General features: G+C 45.0%; 1 protein-coding gene across 2 annotated transcripts in view; it reads right to left on the bottom strand.

Moving 5' to 3' along the window:
* Nucleotides 1–18,572, bottom strand: part of PCDH19 (protocadherin 19) — a 133,561-nt gene that overhangs the window by 55,538 nt on the left and 59,451 nt on the right. For both annotated transcript variants that reach the window (XM_079962401.1, XM_079962402.1), the window contains exon 3: nt 6,813–6,871. In XM_079962401.1, the coding sequence (XP_079818527.1) occupies nt 6,813–6,871 (59 nt within the window). The remainder of the gene's footprint in view (nt 1–6,812; nt 6,872–18,572) is intronic.

The raw sequence follows: 18,572 nt of genomic DNA, 5'->3' as shown, positions 1-18,572 counted from the left end.
TGTTGCATGCACCTGCCATGGGCTTTGTGCTTGTGGCCTGAGAAATGCGAGTCAGGAATTCAACCAAAGGGCTGAGAAAGAAGAAACCAGCCAAAAACTCCTGTGTCAGGCATGCAGAGCTGCTGCAAGATGACTGGTTTCAGACCTGCTTTGCCTTATTTCCCACCCCCTACCTTTCCTTTGCCACACTCTCCATTGCAGGGGATCCCATGTCTAATGGCATAAGAGGCCCAGTCAACCAATCAGCTGAGATTTTCCTGCTCTTCCCTCCCTCTCCCATCACCATGGCATCCAGCACTGTCAGCTTTGATGGCTGCCAGAGCTTCAGTCCCTGGTGCCATAAGAATATAAGGAAAGCCCAAAGACAGTGATACAGCATCTGGTTTGAATGCTAGAAGGTCCCAGGTCCAAATGCTGGAATCTCCCAAGTAGGGCTGAGAAAGGCTCCTGTCTGAAACCCCTTAGATTGCTGCTGCCAGTCAAGGTACGCATTGCCGAGCTCAATGGACCAATGAAATAATAATAAAACATCTGAAGGGCACCTGGTTGGGAAAGGCTGTTCTATAAGGACACTGCTTCAGGGGAACCACGGTCTTGCTGAATCAACTCATAGTTCCATAAGTCTGGAGAGAGAGTCAGGAAATAAACTACTACAATTCACTGCTTTGAAGCTGGCAAAGCCAAAGTTTAACCCTCACAACTCCAACAGCACTGGGGCTTGCACTTCTCCCAGTGACTCAAGCTAGGCAAAAGCCCAAGGATCTCCAGCAGAACAACCAGAATGGACAGGAAATGGCTTCTCAACCACAAATACAGCAGACAGGGCACACGTAGGCAGTTAGTAAGGAAGGATACTCAATCCTAGCCTTTCCAAGCCCTGCAGTACATATTGCATAGTGCTTCAATCTCTGCTATTCCCTCCAAATGTTGTTGGGCTCCCAACTCCCATCATCCCCAGCCACCATGGTCAATGGTCAGGGCCAGCAACATCTAGAAGAGGAGCAGCCTTGATTTAATGTAGGAATTTTAAATATAAGACTTTGCAAGTCTCGCCATACTCTCCTTTTAAAGTGCTGAGATCAGAAGTTCAAAAGAAGAGTGGGGAGACTTGTAAAGCAGTCAAATTTGGCCTGCAAGGCTGATCCTGATAAAGATCTGGCCTGTGGATACAAAAAGGTTCCTCACCTCTTAGCTTAAAAACCTGTCCCACCACCTTCTGAGGCAGTCTGCTCCATGACTGAACAACTCACACTGTCAATAATTTTTTCTTAAGGTTAAGTCAAAATCCTATTTCCTGTTTGCTTTATATGTAGAAGCTACCTGAGAAGGACTTCCCCACTCGTCTCATTACAGCCAACATCCAATTTAAACTCAGGAACTTTCTTTTTCAATTCAGTAATAGAGATATTGGGGGGGGGGGACTGTGGCCCTTCCAATGTTGTTGGACTCCAACTCCCATCACCTTCAGCCAACATGACCAATGGCCAGAGGGGATTGGAGCTGCAGTTCAACTGGCAGACCACAGGAAGCTGTTGTGGAAGTAGCCAAAATACAGTTTTGCTTTCTGGAGGTTTGGAATAAACCATGAAAATTAGAAGACCCTGTGTTGAACACAGCTAGACACTGGAAGCCAGTGAAACAGTTTCTTAGTAGGAACAACAAGACCCTTCGTGCAGGATGACTTAGGAGGAACAGAAGTTTTGAGTCTTGCCATTAAGAGAGATCAGGTATTGGTGAACACAATGGGCTCCTCAGTCAGTAACCAAGCAAGTGTAATGTTCCTGACTGGTCAGCAGATTGCTAAATGTCTAGCTGTCCTCCCCACATGGTCCCAGCTAACCAGTCACCAATCCTATGCTTGCATGATGGTGACTGAAATCCCCCCTGCCTCCAATGTTGCCTCCATATTGAAATAGGTTTGGAATATTGAAATAGGTTTGGAAATTCCCTTCCTAACCTGATCAAACAGGTTAGCGCAAAAAAAAAAAAAAACCCAGCCAGCAATTCTTCCTGGCAAATTTCTTTGCTGGCCACCAGGACAAGAGGGCCATGGAAATGGCTCACACTTCAAAGCCTTGGGGAATTACGCATGCATCTGTTTGCAAAGACCTTTTCAGGTCTCCATGGAAACCAAGTGGACCACCGACCACGGGATGTTGCGCGGAACCAAGAACAGCATGCAGGAAAGAGGAGAGAGAAAAGCCTGGGCTGAGACACACTAAAACTGGAAGACCTTCAAATGCAGCCTTTTAAAATAAAGACATCCCTGCAGAAGCCCTTTAAACCTAGGATTTAGCCAGCATGCACAGAAGGCAGGAGGCGAGGGAGAAATCAATTCAGAAAGACCAAACAGATTAATTAAAAAGTAAGGATTTTGAGATTCACACCACAAAGTTAAGGCAGCAATCACACTTCTCCAAACAGCGACGTTTTGCTGGATTAAAAACACACCGGAGGATTAATAGTTGACATTTCGGCTCTCTGATGAATACATCATGCTCATGACATTCATTAGGGCAAGACTTTCAGCAGCAACCCTTGGATGCAGTTCTTTTTTCCTCGGCTTTATCCCTTGACATATCAGGAATTCTCTTTGCAGATCAAGCATATGGAGCCATCTCTATCTATTATTGCATTTATATCCCATCTTTCCTCCAAGCTGCTCAAGGTGAGCTATACAGCTCTTCCCCTCTCTACATTATCCTCACACTACCCTATGAGTAGGTTGGGCTAAGAGGTGGTGACTGGCCCAAGGCCGCCCATCTGCAATATCATACCACTTTAAATAAACATGGTTTCCCCCAAAGCATCTTGGGACCCACGGATTGTTAGGGGTGCTGAGAGTTGCTAGGGTACTCCCACATTCCCCTCATAGACCTGCAATTCCCAGAGTTGCCTGTGAAGAATTGACTGCTAAACTGTTAAACCACTCTGGGAACTGTAGGTCTGTGAAGGGAACAGGGGTCTGCTTTATCATACCTTGCTCCAGCAAAGGAACAATCACACCAGCAGCTTCAAGTGTTCCTTTGAAGGCTCATTGGTAACCTGCCCCGGTTAGACATCACACATGACATCAGATATGGGGCAGATGGGTATAATTTGTCAGGAATAGCCTGGCGGACCAAACTGGGATAGCTTGGGACTTGGTCCACAGGCAGACAACATCAGAGAAACACGTAAGGATCCCTGCTTGCTGGCTGTAGCCATAGAGCTCCCCTGTACTCTGTCCATGGTCCTGATGCCTTTCTCACAGCTCTTGATTTCTGGCTCCCGAATTTCTGCTTAGTCTCACTTCCAGGGGTATGAAGCAGGGATGGAGGGAGGCAGGGAGAAAGAGCTGCATACACCAAGTTCCATATAATCAAACATCTGGGCAATCTGTAATACACACACACACACACACACACACACACACACACTTGCCTTTTTAGCAGAAGCAAAGCCCATGATGCAAGAGGTCAACCTACAATACCAGACTCTCTCTTTAGTCCCTTTCCCAAAAGTGTGGAAAGCTTTTTCTGCAGTTAAATAATTCTTCCACCAAATCACAGTAAACTACCACCAAACTGTCAGTTTAGTTTAATGGTAGGTGCAAAGCAAAAGACATGAATAGATTTCTTCTACGGAAAGGACAAACTCCATATTGGACTGCAATGAACAATACGATGCAGGCCACAATTTTCTCTACCACAGCAATTAGAAGATTGTGGTTGAATATCATGAGCAATGCAGACAAAAAAATATTCATTTCCTTGTCTGAATGGAAGCTGTCTACATGACATGCTCATAATTGCCATACTCCTTATATCTCTTTTACAAAATGGGAGCTTTGGGGCAAGGGGATAATCAGATCCTCTGAAAGGATGTAACAAAATGCACAGAACCCATTGTGCAATCCGTCAAGTCCTCATGGGTGCACTGATTCAAGCAAGCTAATAGAATCATAGAATTGGGAAAGGGACCAAAAGGTTCCTGTGTGGGTTTCCCCTCAACAATTCAATGCTTAAAACGGGAGTTGTAATTAAGGCTGCAGTGTTTATCCAATTGATCAATGGAAACAATCAATTTAAAAACAATTTTGATAGACAAAAAGTGGTTTCCAGTTAATTAGGCAGAATTTTTTTTGTTACTATATTTAATGCAAGCATATCTATTGATCTATCAATCTGTTGATCTACCTATATAATGCAAGCACACACACACACACACACACACAGAGAGAGAGAGAGAGAGAGAGATATGCATGCTTTGTGCATGGTTGGCATCAACAACAGGCAATTGCCAGGGCCCCAGCAGCACAGCACAGTTCACTGATGCCTGCCATAGTTTACTTCATTAAAATGAGAATGCCCAGTCCAGTTTTCCAAGCAGCACCAGCCAGCTTGTTGTAGCTACCCTTTAAACTTCTCATGGAATGGATCCATAAAGTCCTTTAGGGAGGAACCATAGCACAATGTTAGAGCAACTGCTTTGCATGCAAAAAGGTCCCTGGTTCAATCTGCAGGTAGGACGGGGGGTTGGGAGTAGACAATACTGAGGTAGATGGACTTATAGTTTGGACACAAAGCAAGGCAGCTTCCTTTGTTCCAGAGAGCACATTGCGCAGGAACTGGCCCTGGTAAAAACAGCAGGTGGCAAGCACCATCTTCAAAAAAGCAGAGCTCCTTTCCATGCGGGAAGCTACAAGAAATTCCCCTACTAAGATGATAAGTGGGCTCTAACTAACAAGCACTGCTAGTGGAAGCTGGCATAAGGGCACCCACTAGTGCAATGGGGCTTTTTTCTTTCACGAGCAAAGTCTGCACTGTAGGGGCTCATCCACACCTTTGTTCCACATTTTCTAGGCACAGATCTGGGCTTTCCAAGCCCAAATTCAAGCAGTAGGTATTTATGCCCCAGCACTTTTCCTGGGAAAACCTGTGTTTTACCACTGAATTGGAGCAAATATAAATTGGGTTTTCTGCAGATTGCCATTTTCTTTGAATCAGCAGTGAAATGGGGCTTTTGCATCTTGCGACTGGCATTCGGAAGCATAACAACTGCAGAGAAATGGGTTCCAAAGTCTTATGGTAATGCTAACCAAAACAACAGCGGGGTTCGGCTGCATAAGAATGACACCAATGCACAGAATTATATTTTAAAACTAAAAATGAAGTTAACATAGTGAAATTAGAGCTTGCATGGTACAGCAAGGAAGAGAAAGAAGAAAAAACATGAAACACTGTTATCCTCCTAAACTGCCTTGATGTTCTCTGATCACATGGGTTACTAACATACCTTTGTCGACAGCCACAAGGAATAGATTGGAAGCCTTCCTTCCTGATTTAGATTAACCATAGTTTAGCATGTCATCTGAATCGTAAACTGTGATCAGTATTAACTGTGGTTTGTTTAAACAACCACAAACCATGTTTTGAAGGTTGCTTGTTTCAAATAACCATAGATCAGGGGTGGGCAATGTGCTGCCCTCCATATGTTGCTGTATTACAGCTCGCATCATCCCTGACCCCTAATGGGAGCTATAGTCCACAAATTCTGAAGGACACCATGTTAGCGACCCCAAATTTACATTAACAATAGTTCTGATAAAACCGTAGGCAAGCTGTGATTAATCTCAACTGGAAGCAAACCCTTCTAAACTCCTTCTTTTCGTCACACTGGAGAAAGAGTGGGGATCACACAAACCTATGGAAGGAATTCAACATAGTGCGATGACAAAAGTGCTTTTCAACTTGAAGATTCCATATGCTGTTCTGGATCCCCCCCCCCAGGGGCTGCAGTGGGCCCACAGGGGAGAAGAGCTGAGGGAAGCCACTGCTGTAGAGAAACTCTTTGCATGGCTTTCCACTAACAGGACTAACTAGTTGAACACCCCCCACCAAAGGGCTTGCTGATGCTTCTTATCAGCACACTAAGCAATCATTAAGCACAACATCTACGCCAGGCCAATAAGCTCTTGCTGGCAGAAATGGAATCAAAACCAAAACCAACTATTTACCAGTTTGATTCCGGTGCACATGACTTATGCCACAAGCATTGTAGCGAGGGTAAAGGTAGGGAGAATTAGAATGCATTTTTGTCCGCTGTGAAGTGCTTCTGAAATGTTAGTAATTATTGTCAACACGTTCACTGGGGACCAAATTCATTCCTGAGTTTATGCTTGGATGAAGCCAGGGCAAGGATAGATTTATTTTAATAAAGAGGGTGAGGGGAGGGAAGCATGGGGGATGGGAATGAACTGCAATACAAATGTGTGTATTTTTATTTGCAATTCAAACTTCAAGCGGGGAAAGAGTGGTTGCGGGGGGGGGGAGGAAAAAGGATCCCAAGCTCAGCTGCCTTACCCCCCCCCCCGACAAGTTCCTTTTCTCTCCTGATATGCCAGGGAGCTCTCTTCATCCACATCTATCATTTTATTCTTGTGCATTGAAAGAGAACAAACTCTATGAATTATAAGTTGTCAGGGTAACAGGGTTCTGCCTAACTGTATGCTCACTTTCCTATATGAATGAGGCACAGCTCATTGGAGAAGGGTGTGTGTGTGTGTGTGTGTGTGTGTGTGTGTGTGTAAACTAAAGGCCAAAGCAGTGAGAATTTAACGGGATGCAAATGCTGGGGTGTGTGTGTGTGTGTGTGAGAGAGAGAGAGAGAGAGAGAGTTTCAAATGAACAGATTCTGTATACACTAAATGAGCAGAAAATACTGGGGGAAGTAAAGAGTTAGACAATGTGAATTCAGTTTAAAACTAAGCACTTCTCCCCACCCTGCCTCCCACTGCCACCCCATAAAAAGCAAACAAACACCCTACATACCTTTTTATTAAATGAGCTCTGCTGTTCACATAGTTGGAATCAAAAGAGTAGTTTTCAGTCTGAAAGGAGAGGGGGGAGGGGAAATAGAGATGGTTACATGCACAATCCATTGGCAGTTTGAAAGAGCCAGGCAAGCTGGGACAAAAGCCACAAGTTAGGGGTAGCGGGTAGATTAATCTGCCCCACCTCAGTGCCTCACTTCTCCATCCTTGTGATTCAGTTCTCCACATTCCTGCAGCAATTCGTGAATCCTCATGAAAATTCATCAGTATTTTAGTGCAAACTTCTCCTAGCAAACACATTTTTGTATGCAGTATTGCCAGGTGTACACCTTTTTGCAAAGCCATTTCCCCAACAGAATCATATAATTTTGGAGTTGGAAGGGATTGTGAGAGTCACAACACCCCCCACCCCACCCCCCGGAGTGCAGGAAACTTTTGCCCAGTGTAGGGCTTGAACCCATGGCCCTTGGGATTAAGAATCTCATACTCTACTGAGTGAGCTATTTCAGCATTTTAAGTGTTATTTTCACTACTACAGGCACACTCTGCCCTAAGAAACACATTTTCCTACACATTACTTGGCTTGATAACCGCACTGTAAAAGTCAGAAAACAGCAAATTTTGAAGGATGGCTAGGTTCCAGTTCACATACTGTTTGGAAAACCTCTTTAAATGTGAACTAAATCAAATTTCTCCCCGATCCCTAAGTGGTGAATAATGTAGATCTGAGCCACACCATCACCTCTCGCCAGCATGCAGGTGTGCCAGCACCTTCACATGAAACAGCTTACTGCACATAATTGCAAAGCTTTAAAAAACACCCCACTTGCAGTGGCATGCAAGAAAGCCAACCCGCACAGCAGTCTTGTGAAAGCGAATGCCATATATTTCATCAGAGCACATAATTTAAACGGCTGCCGCACAGTGGGATGCTGGCCACGAGCTTTGAATGTTTAGCCTGGAGATTATTAAAAGGCAATATGATAGCCATCTTCAAATATTTGAAGGGCTGTCACAAAGTTGATGGATGAAATTTGTTTTTTATTTTTTTTTTGCTCTTCCAGAGCAGCAATTGCCAACTTTTCCGAGGGCTCGAGGGCACATTTGGAATTTGGTAGGGGTGCTATGGGCATCACCCCTTTGGTTGCTTATCTCACATTCAGCCGCTGCAGACAGAGATGAGAAAGCCTGTGGACATGCACACAAACACCAATACACACACACACACTTTGCTTTTCCAGGGGGTCTGGATGAAAGCTGGATCCAGGAGAATTAAAACAGATCCTTTTAAATTTGCAAGATTTTACACAAGGTGCAAAAAAGACTCACTATTGAATTAAAGCTTAACAGTGCAAGACTTCACGACAAAAAAAAAAAAAAATCACAGATCCAGTGCCTGCCAACCTCACAATAATACTAGTTTGTATCCAACTGCATCATACCCAGAGTAGAGACACACTGAAATCAATGGACATAAGTTATACGTTTTCAAAATGGTCATAAATGCTGGAACCTTGATTTTAGTTTTAATTCAACTTAAGAGATTCTCAGGTTGTTTATATGCCAAATTGTGCAGAGTGCATGCAGATCTGCCAACTGATGACAAGAAAACCTCTGGGTGGTAAAAGACAGATACAAGGACCTGCAAAGGTTGGATTACCGAAAGGGCTTGAATTACCTTCCTTTTACTGCCCCCTTAGCTGCTGTTTCTAGAAGGCTACTGGGACCATGATCTGGCAAATCTGATACCATGCACAGAGTAGTGAGTGTGATTACTACATACTTGAATTTACATCCCATTCCCCCACCAATGAGCCCCAGGTAATGCACTTTACTCTGATCCCCAATAGCCCTGCAAGGTACGCCAGGCTGAGAAAGAATAACTGATTCAGTGAGCTTCACGGGGATTCGAAGAAATCTTAACCCAGCATTTTCCAACTGGGTGGCCCTAAAAAGATGTCTTAGGCCTATGCATCACACCCTCATAGACCATTGACAAGGTGACATTATCAATGCCCACTGACACAGGAAAGGCACTCCTTCTGGTATTCAGGGCTTCAAGGTAAGAACCAGCACCTTGAATAGTACTTGGAAGCAAACACACAGTTCTTTAAGGCTTGGTGTTGCTTTCTGTCTGTTCCTTCCTGGCTATACCAACTCTGGCAGTTGTGCTATGCATTGAGTGAAGCTTCTGAGATATATTCTAGGGAGCCCCGTGTATTCTTCATTACAACAATCCAAACAGGAGACAGACCACTGTGACCAGACCAGACCTGTCCAGGAATAGTAGGAGTTTGTAGGTTACCAATTTTATTATTAACAACAATATCTCATGTCTCTAAAATAAAAATTTAAAAAATGCTTTTTTGTCCAGCATCTAAACAATGAGCATGCATATTTTAGATCAGAAACTTATGCACTTGAGTGTCTTTTGGAACATTGCCTTTACAGAGCAGTCTGCAGTGGCACAGGCTAATTCAGAGGAGACCTAAAGCGCATAGAATTACCATTGCCTTGAAATAGCCTCACAGAGCATATTTTTAAGTGCTCAGTTTTATTCTGCCAATTGCTGTTGCTTGTTATTAAAACATTTTTTTTCTAAAATGCTTACATTTCTTTTTTGGAAAACTAGTTTCGTTGTGGGGTGTTTTTTTAAAAAAAAAAACACCTCAAAATGTCTGTAAGGCACTTTGGGCACCTTCTAAAAGAAAAGTGGGACACAAATAAATAATTACGAGCCATATCGTGTGTGTGTGTGTGTGTGTGTGTGTGTGTGTGTGTGTGTGTGTTGACACCTCTTAACCAAATTTTGCAAGATGGTTCTCGAGACAACGGAGCAGGTTTTTGCCTATGTCTGGATATGGTTGGATGTCATTTTAAATCAAGATGGCAGACTGAACCTTTCAAACTGCACTGGTTTTAATCACTGATTTCAGAACTGTACTGATTGCTTGGTTTTAGGATTTCCAAGCAACACTGCTACTACACATATAAGCATTTTTAAAAACAAAACAAAACTGACAATCACAACAGGAGGATTCAGGTTTAAGTGCAGGCATGCTAGTATTCTTGAACCCTTTCCTCTCTGGATGATTTTGTACTCATAAAACTTCCCCTCCACCTGTTTTCCCACCACAGAGGGGTGGGGAGTTATGCGGCAGAGGAACTGAGAGTGGGAAATGACAGGTCCAGGGGTAAATAGTTGCCCCCTTCCCACTACTCCTCAATCAAACTCCCAGCCCCCAAGGCAACTTTTGGAAAGTGGCTTTACACCAATTCTAGGCCAGAGAAGTTGTGGTGATGAGCAGCATTTGGGCCATCACAGGCCACTAGTTCTCCTTGTGAGAGTTGCTTGTGAGAGTTACCTCACTAATATGCCACCACATTTAGCAGGCCCAGAGGCGAAGGGCAGGTGGCCCATTCTCAGGGCTTCAGGTCAGCAACTGTAAATCACAGGGCCATCAGCTTCCCTCAAATTGTGACCAATGAAACTGGGAGTTTCTACAATACCCAGAATTCTCTGGGAGGAGGGACTGATTGTTAAACAGCTCTGATAAGCGTAGCTTCTGAGGGGAACAGGAGTCTCCTAACAACTCTCAGCAAGACAACAGTTCCCAGGATTATTTGGGAGAAGCTATGCTTGTTTGAGGTGGTATGATACAGCTTTAATCATACAGGTGGGCCCTGAGAATGTGGGGGTTCCACACAATGACCTGTACATGCAGCTTTCCTCTTGCAGTGACATTTAACATTGTGTATTTTCCCTGCCCCATTCAAAAATCCCATTATTTCCGCTTCTCATGCAACAGGTATGAAGAGGGGAACAAAAGGAAAGAGAAAAGCTTTAGTGTCACAGTCTATTAGGTAATGGAAATTGCTCCCAAGGGAAAGCAACAGCCATTCTGCATCGCTTGGCAAAATAGAGCTGGACAAAGTGCTAAGGAATATTCAGCACCGAACGACATGTGTTGGCTAAGGAGATTTGACAGCTGCTCCGACTCAAAATCTGTAGTTTTATTAGTAATAAGATCTCTTCCATATTTCACAATCCCACCACGCCAGTCTGGTGTAAAGAAAGTCATGTCTCTTTTATCTTATATGGCTGCTGCCTGTCTATGGGCTGCTAGGATGTCAAGGAATGTTCACAAACATTTAAACTGCTCAGGGTGAAGGAACCCATAACATGATGTGACCAAACAGTTCAGCATACATAAAAAAGAAGCAGAGAAAACACAGGGCCCATAGGTGGCAGGAACAGAGAAGCAGAGAGAGTCTGAGAGAAAGGGAGGAAGGCAGGGTAGAAAAAACCTGAAGGAAAAACTCACAAAGTCTAGAGAGAGGAAAAGCTGTGTACCCAAGACAGAGAGAGAATAAGAAATACCTTGGAAGTTGGGGGAGCAGGTTTGGGAGCTGAGCCTAGAGAGAGAGGACTGTTTAGTCATGGGAGAAGTTATATGGAGTATTGATGCCCCAGTTCCTGGTCATTTGTCACTCTGCTCAGATTCCACATACACAGTAACAAGCACTGATTTCCTGAGATTTCCCCCAGGCAAACTTACAGGCCTAGTTTCTACTTCTCATTTCAAAAAATGAAAGGTGATGCTTCCACCGAATTGTGTCTCAAACACCAAGCATGGTGGATTCCAAGTAGTGAAGAGAGTGCCCAATCAAGACTCTCATATGAATGTGCATTGCGTGTCTTCTCTTATCTGGCCTGATTCCCCTTTACACAGTCCAGGGTTATTACAGCACTGGGCTTCACAGAACTCATCCCAATCACTAGCCACTCAGCTGCAGGTGGCATGATAGGGTGATGACTCTTACATGGCCTCCCATTAGTCCCACTGTTGCTGCTTACCAGGAAGTAGGGAGGCCTGGCAATGTTGAAGTTGGCATGCTGCAAACATACTGGCAGAGTCAACCAGAGCTCCTGCTGGTACATTTGCACCACACTGACCTTGCAGCCCCCCTCACCTCCCTGCTCTACCTCCTGGTAAGCAGCAGAGATCACCACTGTTCCACCACACTGCCCACTACTGCAGCCCAAAATCACACCAATCTGCCCAACATCTGATGCCATATGTGACATGAGGTATGGGACAGGCTGGGTCGAGTGCAGTAGGAAGTTCCCCATCTGAAATTCCCTAGTACAGCCAGTTGTGCTGCTTTCAGTGCCTATCAACTGATGTGCATGGAGGGCACACCTTTGAAGGAGCTCCTCTTCAAGTGGTGTTTAGCTGATGGTCACTGAGATGGACCCCATCTATCTACAAATGGGACTCAAGGCAACTCCCATTAGCTGATAGGTGCTGAGAAGGAGCTCCTTTGATGACCCGATGTCATAATGTTACAAAGCTGGCCTGCAACTGAGATTGGGGGGGCGGGAGAGGTAGAAGGTAGGAATGCAGCCTGCTGGCTAGATGAAGTCCTGCACCCCTGCTTTGCACCCTCAGATGCTCCCCTTTCTCCAAGAGCTGCTTTTTAATCTTTCCCTGTGGCAATTACAAAGAAAGCCTAAAAAAGAAAGAGAAAAAAGAGAGGGAGAGATAAACATATGCAACTTTAATGGTGCAATAAATAAGGGACGAGGGCTGCGTCGCCTGCTAGAACAATCACAGCGGCAGGACGTGCAAGATTGGAACCGCAGAGGGTGTGCCAGTAGAGGCTATGCTTCGGTTCCAAGATAATAAAGCTTAAAGGCGTGCTGGCTAACTGTGACCTTTTTCAAAAATACAAACACAATATCTAATTTAAGAAAAACAGGCGCCTCCCAGGGAGAAACATGTTATCTGGAGAAAGCTAGGGGGGGAGTCGGCCTTACAGACAGCACGGCTCAGTTATTGCGTCCGCTTTGTAATTACTGCTGTACAGTCAAGCTGCAGATTTAGTGCACAAAACACTCAGTGCCTGAGATTCTTTCCTCCTTGTTCCTGCAAAGATGACTTTGAATATCAAAGCGCCCGGGGTCTCAGCAGGAAAAACACATGCACACTTTTTTGTAAAATTACACGGCCTCCAATTTCTGACACGGGGTTGTCGGGAGCGTAGCCAAGCGGGCTGGGATGACGCTTTCGCCACGGCTGTGCCGACATGAGGAAGAGAGCACAGAATGACATGCTTGGCAGCAAACACAGCATTCTGAACTGCATGCCTGCTGCCAATCTGCAAAACCAGAGGAGGGGGGATTTGCCAGGGAAAGCAGCAAGTGGGAGGGGTGCTTCACCCTCCTCCCACCCGCTGCTTTTTCCTTTACAGCACTCCCTTCTCACCCCAAGCAGGGAAGTTCTGAAAGATCTGCCTGCCTAGGAAGGGAAATGAGGCAAAGGAATATGTTCCAGAGGAAAGGCAGGAGGGGAGAGTGTTAACACATAGTTAAATCCATGTTCAGAGTCTACATGAGTACCTCTCTGAGTATCACTTGCTCGGGAACAACAATGTCCTGCTCTGCAGTATGACAAGGCTCAACCAGGGTGTAGGTGCAGTTTGGGAAGGATGCAGGGCTGGGCTCTGGGGAACACAGCATTCTGGAGCTTCACCAGGTGGCACCTAATTGTTAGCACCACCTGTGCTACTAGGTGCTCCTCTACTTAAGGGGTCCATCCTGCTCTACTGCAACTGAGTGGGGATAGCCTCATGTTTTCCAGAGTCTTCTACCTTTAAGTCCAAGGATGGCAGTGCCATATCCTCAGGTTCTTGTGGGGGCAGCACCCCTGTGGCTGGCCCTGTGTGACCTTTCCCTTCAGGTTCAGAGTCCTTGCCCACCCCCTTAACCTGATGAACAAGACTATCGCTCCTGGTCCCTGGCAAACAACAGGAAAGATATTTTGCCTTGATGTTCTGCTTTTGGGCTACCCAGAGGCATCCAATTGACACCTGTGGGAAACAGCATGCCCACTACTTTGGCCCCTGTCCAACACCACCCCTGCTTCCCCTGCTGCTTGGTGCATCATCAAAGTAAAACCCACACATGCACAATGTACTTCAGATGTCACCTCTTTCCCCCTCTGGGGCAAGAAGTTAAAACTAAAGCACCAAAACCCTAACTCTGATGGTTTTCCAGTAAGGCTGTGGCTCAAACTATGCAACCATTATGAAACCAGGAGGAGATGAGAGCTGACCATATGAGGTTTGTACACAATGGCTGGATAATGGATCACACATGTGCCTAGGTCTTGGTTTTTCATGTGCACAACCACATTTTGACCTCCTGACTCAACCACCTGGAGCAGTGGTACAACAAACAACCTGGGGAAAGGAAACGGGACATTGATTAGCTCCACATATTCATCCGGGAGAAAAAGAATCAAAATGACATGCTCTCAGTCCATATTTCACTGCTTCAAAATGGTAATGTGCAACCAATTCACACCACCCTATGCATTTTGCTGGTTGTGGGGGTTTGTTTGCCTACCAAAAAAATAAAAATCACTACCTTATTGGAAAATAAATATCACCAGCTCACTAAGGCATTGTTCTTACTGAGGTAGTAAAGCAGTGCATGGGCTAGACTGCATAAGACTGTGTGTGAATGAATGATCCTCTATATAATAATAATAATAATAATAATAATAATAATATGCACAGAGAAAACCAGCATGTCAAGATGAGCCTTTTTCCCTGACTTCCTATTCATCCATTTGCAAGATGGATCTATTGGCGGGCGGGGGGGAGGGGTCCCTGCACAGAAAAGCAATCAATCATTTGAAAGCATTCTGGGATCAAAAGGAATGGTGAGCTTCATGCTCCAAGTTCATGTGAATTCACCCCCAGGTTCGGCTCAACCGTTGGGAAGAGTGGGGCAGCTGCCTCAGGTAGCACGTGCTGTTTGGCAAAGAGAAGCAGTGAGGTGTTGGATGACACAGCTGACCCCCTTCTGCTAGCTGCTCTGTTGCCAATTTTGAAGTAAGATTCAACTGTCAGTCCAGCTGGCCTCTGTACATGGATAGAGAGGGTATCATCTTCTCCTTTGCCTCAGGCAGCAAAAGGTCTTAGGCTGGCCCCAATCAACCTCAGTTTGCTCCTGCATTTTTCCACGAACGTTTATGAACATGGAAGGCAGTAGAAAAAGGAATTGTTTAAGCGCAAGGCCAACATTTCTGCTTATAAATCCCTGTGGGTCTTTCCCTCCAACCCAGCTGGCTATCCATGCTTCCTCAGGACACTGAAGAATCCACCGTGGCATTTTCATCCACCCAACAGCCCCATTAAGAGGGTTCCTGAAAAGCAGATGGCTTTGTTTTAAAATAAATAAATGAATAAAGGGGAGAAAAGGGCAGACATATAGTCCGTAAACAGGCTGTGAAAAGGAGGTAAGCTGTGGAGGCGAGGATGAACTGCAGTGAAGGCTTTTATGCCCCTGCTCCTCTTGTGGGATTCTATTGAATGATCTCGTGCTGTCAGATGGAGAGCTGGCTCCGAAGAAAGCTGGCCTCATCTCCACCTCCCCATGCCAGCTGCTGATGCCCAGACCATTCTGCTCCCACCTGTGCAAAACCGCTCTGAGTGCCAGCTCTGCACGCATGTGTTGAGCATGTGTGCCTATATCTGTCCCATGGGGTGGGGTGTGCGGAAGGGACAGGGAAGAGGTCCAGAGCTCTTCTCTCTTGCGCGCTCTCTCTCTCTCTCTCTCTCTCTCTCTCTCTCTGTGTGTGTGTGTGTGTGTGTGTGTGCGCGCCTGGAGTTAAAGAATGAGCAGATGGGAAGCTTCCTGCTAGACAGGAGAAAATGTGACATGCCCAGCAAGGGCTATAAATAAAGGCCACAATCTTGGGAGGGAGGGAGGGAGGGAGATGCAGAAGCATAAAAAGCAACAGCATTCACATGATCAAAGGCTAATGGCCTTATGTACTTTTAAAAATGTACTTTTAATGCACTTCCTTTTTACATACTTCTTTTTTGTTTTTGTATGTGCAATTGTAGCTCAGCTGTCGAGCGTCTGCTCTGAATGCAGAAGGTCCCAGGTTCAATAGGGGACATCTCCAGGTAGGTCTGGGAATCTCCCCTGGCTGAAGAGCTGCTGCCAGTCAGTGTAAACTTATGTAGACAAGTCGGTGTAGACAGTACCGAGAGTGATGGACCAAGAGTCTGATTCAGTATAAGGCTATGACCCTATGTATATATGCAGTTGTGCTATGTATATATCCTGAAATTGCTCCAAGGTGATTCATAGGGAGCAATTTTTTACTGAAATTAATAATAACAATATTGATGGATTTCAGAAGGGACTAACTGGGGGGATGAGACTTATTTCTGCACTCCCCAGACCCCCTTTTTAAAAAATGGAAGGGGGAAACAGATCTCCCCCAAATAATCACAAAATTGCCATCCAACCCCAGTGAACAGAAATGCACATTTATATCCACATGAAGTTTGTGTGTGTGTGAGAGAGAGAAAAACTAAGCTTGGCCCCATCACTCCTCTAGACATATAATTATTACCTATCAACTCTGCAAATTCTTATCAAAAAGAAACCAAAATCTAATATTAATATGAATGCAATCTTTTATGAAAGTGCAGCACTGTGTGTAATGATTGTGTAGATCCCACTTATTTAATAATAAAAGACCATCATTCCTTCAAGAAAATTGTCCTTTTATTTCCTTCCTACTGCATTTAACCCAGACCTGTTGATTGAGTTTATCCCGTCATTATGAAGTCTCCCATAATGTTTGGATCCAATCATCTATTCTATAGCATGTCATTTAGGCACAGGACTCTATGTCCACCATTACTTCCCTGCAAGAAAGACTGTATTCAATGAAGTCATAGAAGGATATCAGTTCTGCTTCTCTCCAGAATAAAAGATCACATAAAAAGCCATGATTTTGTTGCCGGTATGCAAGAAAGACTAAGGAAGGGTAGCACGCTAACAAGAAATAGCATCAAAACTGTCCAGATTGACCTCTCCACTACACATGCATACTTATCCTTAATCTGCAGCACCAGACTTAGCTTTAATTTTGCTAAAGGACTCAAGTCCCACCTTCTTTCTCTTTCTAGACCTCTTTCACTTTTCTCCAACAACGTGTGCTTATAAAGCACAATATCTAACCAGATGCCCCAGCAACTGGCATTTAGAGGCATACTGCCTCCAATAGTGGGCTAGAACATAGCTGTTGTGGCGACTAGTCAATGATAACCTTCATTGCTGCATTTTGTAGTGAGCCTGCTGACCCCTGACTCATGGCTTCTAGTACTTTCCCACCATTGGGCACAATGAGCTGTGCATGTCCACAACTGTCTGTGTAGAGTGATACACCAACAAGGAACCGTGGTTCCTGATGGGGCACAATGCTGGCAGACTTGCTAGGGCCCAAGCACCCTTACAGGCACACCAATACCCATGTCCACTACCACGTAGGCCCCCTGGCAGCAGCACTGCTCTACTTCCTCTTGTGCGCTTGTTCACTCACAAGCATATTCAGAGGTGCCAGTGCTGCAAGCAGGTCAAGGATAAACATTACAGTGCTACCACTTCTGCCCCATAAGCCTGCAAGTGAGGGGGAGGCTGGGTGGCTGCCCCTTAAACCTTTGCAAGTACAGTAGAGCATGGAGTTGGAGGAGAGCTGCTGTAGAGGACCCCAAGTAGTAATAGGCATGGGGGGAATTCCAAGTGGCAAACTGGCCAGGGCCCCCCAAATTTTGGAGTTGGGTCAGACCAAGCTTGGATGTTGCAGGGGCAAGAGTCACACGGCGGTCAGCGGAAGTCCACCAATGCAGCCCTCCTCACCTGTGTGCATTGCTTGACTGTATAGAAGGAGCATGGGGAAAGAGCTTCTCTTTCTTGCACACACACAGTTTTTCCTCATTTTCTTATCTTTCTCGAGTAATATCTAAATGGCAGGCCTTCAAGTTTAACAGTTATGCATTCCCCCTGGGAAATGTAGCTTTTGGAAAGAAAGACAACTCTAACACAGAATTTTTTTTATCACTCACACTAAACTACAAATCTCAGGCTTTGGGGCCCAATCATGATAGTTAACACTGTTGGTGGCAAGGAGATACACACAAAGGAGACTTCTTGGATGTAAAGATTCAGGTTTGGGGCAAATACTCTTTGGTGAGAGAGCCCATCTGAGATTTTGAATTCACAAAATATGCATGAAAGTAAATATACACAGTCAGACCTTTAAAATATGCCCGTGTTGAGTTCCAAAACGAACTTTTTCCCTTAGCATAGAGAAAGGCCACACATTTGGTAAGTTTAAAATGGTTTACTTACAAATTCTCCAAAGGTCAGATTCATTTGCTTTTCCATACAGCATTCAGAAAAAGTTGCACAGGTAGTAAAACTTGGCTTACTTACAGTGGTTCCTAAATTATTTGTATGGCTTGTGAAAGCCATGAAGCCAAGCTGGAGCAACTAGCTTAACCTCTTCACATGCTGAGCTTCTCAGGCAGATTGGAGAGGGGGAAAAGCTTGATTACCTAGTTCCTCCCAAGGTTCACACATGGCTTAGGCCAGGGTAAATGTGTGGTGGGGAGAGGAAATCATGGCCACTTTACTCCTCCTCTGGTCCTGCTTCTGCTGTGAACTAAGCCCTAGGTTGGCTTAGCATGTTGTTGTTTATCTTGCTCTAAACACACTGTGATCTGAAACTAAGGTTTGTTTTCAAGTTTACAACTCATGGTTTGTCTGGAGTGAGACAAACCATGAGCCTAGATTCAGATGACCTGCTTAGCCAAACCATGGCTTAGCTCACAGCAGTGCAGCAGGAGGAGGACTGGGGAGAATCACCAAAGGTACAGTCTCCTATCC

The sequence above is a fragment of the Podarcis cretensis genome (assembly GCF_951804945.1).
Source record: "Podarcis cretensis genome assembly, chromosome: Z".
Lineage (NCBI taxonomy): Eukaryota > Metazoa > Chordata > Lepidosauria > Squamata > Lacertidae > Podarcis > Podarcis cretensis.
The sequence above is the reverse complement of the archived record's forward strand: the minus strand, read 5'-3'. Positions and strand labels throughout refer to the sequence as shown.